The following is a 5,906-nucleotide window of genomic DNA, read 5'->3' as shown; positions in this document are numbered from 1 at the left end:
AAAAAATTAGCCGGGTGTGGTAGCACGCGCCTGTAGTTCCAGCTACTTGGAAGGCTGAGGCGGAAGGATCGCCGGAGTCCAGCAGGTCGAGGCTGCGGTGGCCAGGAGCGGCCACTGCATTCTAGTCTGGGCAACAGAGTCTCACTCTTAACTCAAAAAAAAAAAAAAAGAAAAGAAAATATACTCTGAGACTCTAAATAAGTCATTAATAAGAATAAATAAGCAGCAAGTCCATAACCCCTTCTTACTTATGAATTCCCATGAAGGCACACATGTAATCAGATATCTGTAATAGTTATAGATGTTGTCTATGTCTGTTAAACAGATTATCTATGTAAAACTGATGCGTGTAAACAGAAATTAGACCATTAATCTCATTAGCAGGAATTCTAAAAAGAAAGGTTAAGAGTAAGGCAACTGCTAATCTAAACAGAAGCTTGAAACTGTTTCTGAACAGTTTAAAGCAAAATCAACCGCTTAGTTTTAAGTCTAGTTTAAAAAAACCTTTGAATCCAAAAACTTATTAACTGTTCTATGAATCAGCCCTTTTATATTTACCTAAAATAATAATAAAAATAAAAGCTGGCTGAATGTCCTCAGTCAGCTCATACATAGAAGCTTCACAGCACCCACTGAGGCAGGGCCTGCTGTCCCACTTCACGAGGATGGAAAGGGCTCCAGCCAGACAGCAAGCAGCTGGAGTTTGTCCCGACGGTGTGGCTCATGAACCTGACACTGACAATAGCCCAACAATATCCAGAGCATAGCAGGGTCAGAGCCAGCGCGTGTCCAATGTTTATTAAAATTGCATTTATATCATCTGAGTGTATTTCACTTTGTTCTTAAGAAATAACCTCTTTTTGTGGAAACTTTACTCACAGTATATATGCACTAATCTGCATGGCTAACCTAAGTCGTCAACAATTCAAATAGAAAAAGATAACATAGGATGCTACTTACTTCCCCAGTGGCTAGGCCTTTTTCCTTCTGTTGACAGCGTCTGATCACTTCTAATAATAAGGGTCCACCCACAGTACCTTCTGCTTCAATAATACCTAAATCTCGGGCTAAATTCTCTCGGCCTTCAAGACCTTGAAACTAGAAAACAAATTAAAAAAAGACATAGGTACACAAAATTATAGCAAAGGTATTTTCAGGGATTAAAGAAAATATTTTCAGGCCTTAAAGACATCTCTAAACTCAAAAACACTATTTTTATAATGAATAAAATGCCCATTTTAAAGTATATCTATTTCTTTTACAGAGCCTCTATGTTCCGTCTCCATTAACAGGTCAATCTAACAGCAGACCAAAATTAATTCTATAGTGACACTCTTTTATTAGCAAGCTTTCAAATTAAATGAACAGCAACACTGATGCCAGCTATCTGAAAGTTCAGATGGCTTTTAAGAAAAAGAGATAATCAACTACAAATAAAAAAAACCACTAAATGCAAGCAACTGTAAGTTGTCAAGTCGTATTAACTTTCAGCTTAAAATTAACTCATTTGTAACAAAGAAGGCTTCACAGAATAGATGTAAAAATCATTACACTTACTGTGCTAGTTTCAGGTTGAAAAACAGCCAAGGTAAAGTCAAGGTTAAAAAACTGAAGAAATTCTGCAACAAGACTAGCCACTAAACGACCTACAAAAAAAAAAAAAAAATCAAGAAAAAAGTGGGTAAGCAAATCTTTTAAAACTTTGACGTCTTTGTGTTAGCACAGTGAAATAAGACATACAACACTGACAGAAAAAAGGAAATTTCTAAATTTTTTAAATTACAAATTTCTTCTCTGAATAATAAGATTAAGTAATGAAAATCTCAATCTCCCAATTTTTTTCACTAGGATCATCAGTCTGGAAGTAATTGTAAGACATTGTAACATTTTATAAATAGATTTCAGTGTTCTGCTTTTTATAGTTAAAACTGGCTTTTTATAGTGAAATTAGTTTTAACCAAAAATTTCCCATGACCCAAAATATCTAATAGTAAAATAATTGTTACACAATGATATATATTATTTTAAAATGAAGACCTATAAGAATCGTAGACTTTAAAAATCTAACATTCCTGACTTCTCCCAAATGGTGTCAAGATTCAAAAGTTCAGACACAGATAAAATAAACAAGAACAAGTTGACCATCTTACCATCTTTCGTATTTAAAAACTTTTTCAGGCTCTCATTGACTAAAGGAGTTTTGTTCTGTTAAAGAAAATGAAATATTTTAAGTGTCATGTGTTTAACCTAAAAACAGCTCTAAAATATACACTAAAGTTGAATATGTTTTCATCCATAAAATTATCCATTCCACAACTGTTGATCACTACAGGATTTATTTTGTGCTAGTTAATAATTCTCAAAGTTAATAAAATGAAGTCATATATAAAGATTTGTATTTATTTTTAATTTTTAAATGTTGCATAAATTGCTTATTAAACTGGTTTCAAAGTTAGGTTCTTCCAACACGTGTGTAAAATAAAATTAAATTTGCTTATGTAAACAACTGTTTATTATCTCAAATATGAGAAATTTGATATTCTGTCATCTTAGATTTCTACCACTTATAGTATACTTACTATGGACAGGAGTTTAATGATATGCTGGCAATTTTCAGTTTATTCAAGGTATGTGAGACGATTTTATGTGACCCATAGGCCAACTTATTTTTGTGACTACACATTAATCTGAATAAATTTAGAAAAAATTCTTCTAGCACACCAAACCTGTAATTACTGCCAAGAATGAAGCTGAACGAGGTAGCATGTGGTAAGCTTCCTTACATGAGCACACGAATTGTCGTCAGGGTGGCAGCCTCATTTCCCGCTAATGGAAATGCAAAATGGCATAACTTGTCTGGAAGGAGTTGGGTAGTTTTTCCCAATCGTTAAAAATAGCCCTGGTTGTGATCCAGTCATTACACTCCTATGCATTTTCTCAAAAGAAATCACACATTCAACCAAAGGCTGTGCATGATGATGTTCACAGCTGTCTTATTTACAATTATACTCAAAACCTAGAAACTCCCCAAACGTCTATCAACAGATGAGTGGCTAAACAAACCGTCATATGCATGCAATGGACTAATGGAACAATCTATCAATCCTAAATGCAGGAGTAAATGTAATGAACTAGTAACAAACTGCAATATGAACAAATTTCAAATGTGTCATGTTGAAAAAAGAAGCTAGACCACCAAAAACAGTGCCTACAGTCTGATTCCATTTGTGTAGCTGCTAAAAGGTCTTGGTTGGGGTGGGGAGGTTATAGAAGAGCACAAGGAAACTCTTGAGGGTCACGATGTGCACTATCCTGCGGGGGGTGATCATTTCACAGTTATAGGAATTAACCATTAAAACTGATCCAACAGTACATTTTAAATATGAACGTTTGCCACAGGTCAATTACACTTCAATGAAGTTGTTAAAACCCAAAACAAGAAGGGGAAAGGTCACAGAGGCCCTTGGTAAGCTCAATCGGGGAATTTGAAGACACAGAGTCAACTGAAATATTTAAAGAAGATAGAGAGACAAAATCAGATGCGTACTACAGATAGCCAGTTTAAAAGCAATGTGGAGACAGTGAGGGACACTAACAAAGGGGAGTTGGGATAGCTAGAAAGGGGTGAAGAAACCTGGAAAAGAAATACATGAGCACAGAATGCACAGCACGGCCCTCCCTCGGGGACACTTCAGATACAGACCTGACATGGAGCCAGGTGCCGACTGAGGAGGCAGAAAGAAGAGCAAGGCCCAGGGAATGCTGGAGTGTCTCGCTGAGATAAGTGACGGTCGCAGAAAGTCAACCAGTAGCCAGTTTAAAACACAAGTCTGCAGCTTGGGAGAGAGCTGAAAGATACAGGGCTGGTTACTGGTGTGATTAAAGTCACCTGACCAGAGAATACAGCAAGAGAACTTCGAGTATGCCCCAACCATCCAAGTGAGGTGTATGGGAAAAAGATGTTAAAGAAAGCAGAGAGTGTCAAAAGGAAAACAGAAGAGTTGAAGGTTCCAAGGTCACAGGCAAGTATCGAGAAGGAAAGAGGAATTAGGAACTTCAGATGCCAGAAGAATCAACCAAGATAGGTAAGCACTGAATCACATCAATTTAGGAAATTCTTCTTGACTGCAGCAAGAGAAATTACTTAGAAGTAGTAGTGGTAGATTTACGATTTTAAAGGATTAAAGGGAGCCCTGAACATAAGAAATGGAGTAAGACATGTACATTCTTTCAAAATGTGACTATGAGGGGGGAAAAAAATGTAACTGAAAGCAGAATATGATTAAAGAAAAATACTTTTCAGCTGGGCATGGTGGTGCACATCTGTAGTCCAGCTACTTGGGAGGCTGAGGCAGAGGGATCATCTGAGTCCAGAATGTCCAGGCTGCAGCGAGCTGCAATCATGCCATTGTACTCCAGCCTGAGTGAGACCCTGACTCAAAAAAAAAAGAAAAGCAGTCTTCTCCTTAAAGTGATCCAAACATGTTTTCATGCTTAAGAGCCAACAGAAAGCAAGAGGCCAAAGATATAGTAAATAACTAAAGAGATGAGTAGATGGAAGGCAAAGTGATTCTTCCTGGACAAGAAGGACCCTCTTCTACTAAAGCAGGAAGGAAAGAGAAACAGATAAACGCAGACACAGGTAAGCTTTTCAGAGGAGAGCGGCAGACTGGGGGCTGGAGGAAGAGGACCTCAAGTTAGGACCTGGTGGCTTCTATTTTGCCTGTGAAGAAAGAGACCATCTGTCCAAAGGGAAGGAAGCAGGACTAAGGTGGGAAGGTGAGTGTAGAGCGGCTGTTTTGGAATCCACTGTTTAACTCCAGCAATCCACAGGGCTGAGAGGCTTTTCTCCATCAGCGCATATGCACAAGCAGGGAAGACAGGCCACCTGCTGGGTTAAATGACCATTTAATGGACCAAGTCTGACTGGAAGCAGAGTGGTAAGGGTCTCTGAGGTATGGACCACGGGGTCAGAACAAAAAACAGCCTGGAGAAGACGGATGCCTGGACAAACACGGGCAGCAGAGAATCAAAGGCTGGACAAAATTGAAGGGCAGGCAGACAAGTCTAAAGATGTGGGGGACAGGAGCCTGACTTGTCACAGAGCAACAGTGTAGACCTTGGCGATGGATCGAGTCTTGCTGATGGGCAGTTGGTGGAGCTGGGAAAAAGTTAAATTGCCCACTCAAATACAGAAAAGCAGCTGCACTTTTGACAAGAAAGGTGGAGATGACTTTAAAATAACGGAGTGCTCAGTAACTTTGGAAACGGCTGTACACTATAGACTCCCTACCTCACAGGCCTTCACACGTGTATTAGCTTACTAGAAGTTCTAAGCCATCCTTGGCAACCCTTGACAGCAGAACCCCATCCCCACCTGATCCCTCACAACAGAACCTCATCCCCACCTGACCCCCCCAACAGCAGAACCCCGTCCCCACATGACTCTCGACAGCAGAACCCCGTCCCCAATAACTCCAACAGCCTCTAGTTCCAGATTCTACTCTGGTCTCGGTAACTGGGCACCCGAACCTTCAAAGGCACACGGAAAGAGAGTCGTCCCGGCCTCCTCGCCAGGAATCCAACGCCCACCCGTTGGGACTCCCACCGGCCGGGCGGGGTTGGGCACTGCGGTTGAGAAAGGTTTTTGAGTCATCAGAAGTCAGAACGCGGTCGTCTCACGGCAGGCTTCGTACCTCTACTTTCTCTTGCTCTTCTAGCGCTAAAAACACAGCTGCTCGGAGTTCAGCCTTCAAAAAGACAAGGAAACGAAAGTCCGGTCCGACCACCCCGCGGCCAGAGTCCCCAGTCCCCACGCCTCCGACCGTCCCCGCCCCGACGACGCTCAAGTCTGGGCGACAAACGCTCAGGCACCCTTCTCGGCCGCCCGCTGCCGACCTCCGCAG

The 5,906-nt window shown here is 40.7% G+C and overlaps 1 protein-coding gene across 1 annotated transcript in view; it reads right to left on the bottom strand.

The window, feature by feature from the left end:
- The window catches only part of FGFR1OP (FGFR1 oncogene partner), a 39,711-nt gene that overhangs the window by 32,312 nt on the left and 1,493 nt on the right, over window positions 1-5,906 (bottom strand). Inside the window, exons 3-6 of the mRNA XM_021717966.1 lie at window positions 5,697-5,750; window positions 2,151-2,205; window positions 1,558-1,646; window positions 961-1,098 (exon numbers count right to left, since the gene is read on the bottom strand). Coding sequence (XP_021573641.1) covers window positions 961-1,098; window positions 1,558-1,646; window positions 2,151-2,205; window positions 5,697-5,750 — 336 coding nt within the window. The remainder of the gene's footprint in view (window positions 1-960; window positions 1,099-1,557; window positions 1,647-2,150; window positions 2,206-5,696; window positions 5,751-5,906) is intronic.

Source organism: Carlito syrichta, unplaced genomic scaffold (genome assembly GCF_000164805.1).
Source record: "Carlito syrichta isolate Samal-C Ts95f unplaced genomic scaffold, Tarsius_syrichta-2.0.1 Scaffold311607, whole genome shotgun sequence".
Classification (NCBI taxonomy): domain Eukaryota; kingdom Metazoa; phylum Chordata; class Mammalia; order Primates; family Tarsiidae; genus Carlito; species Carlito syrichta.
Note: the sequence above shows the minus strand (reverse complement) of the source record. Positions and strands in the feature narration are given on the sequence as shown.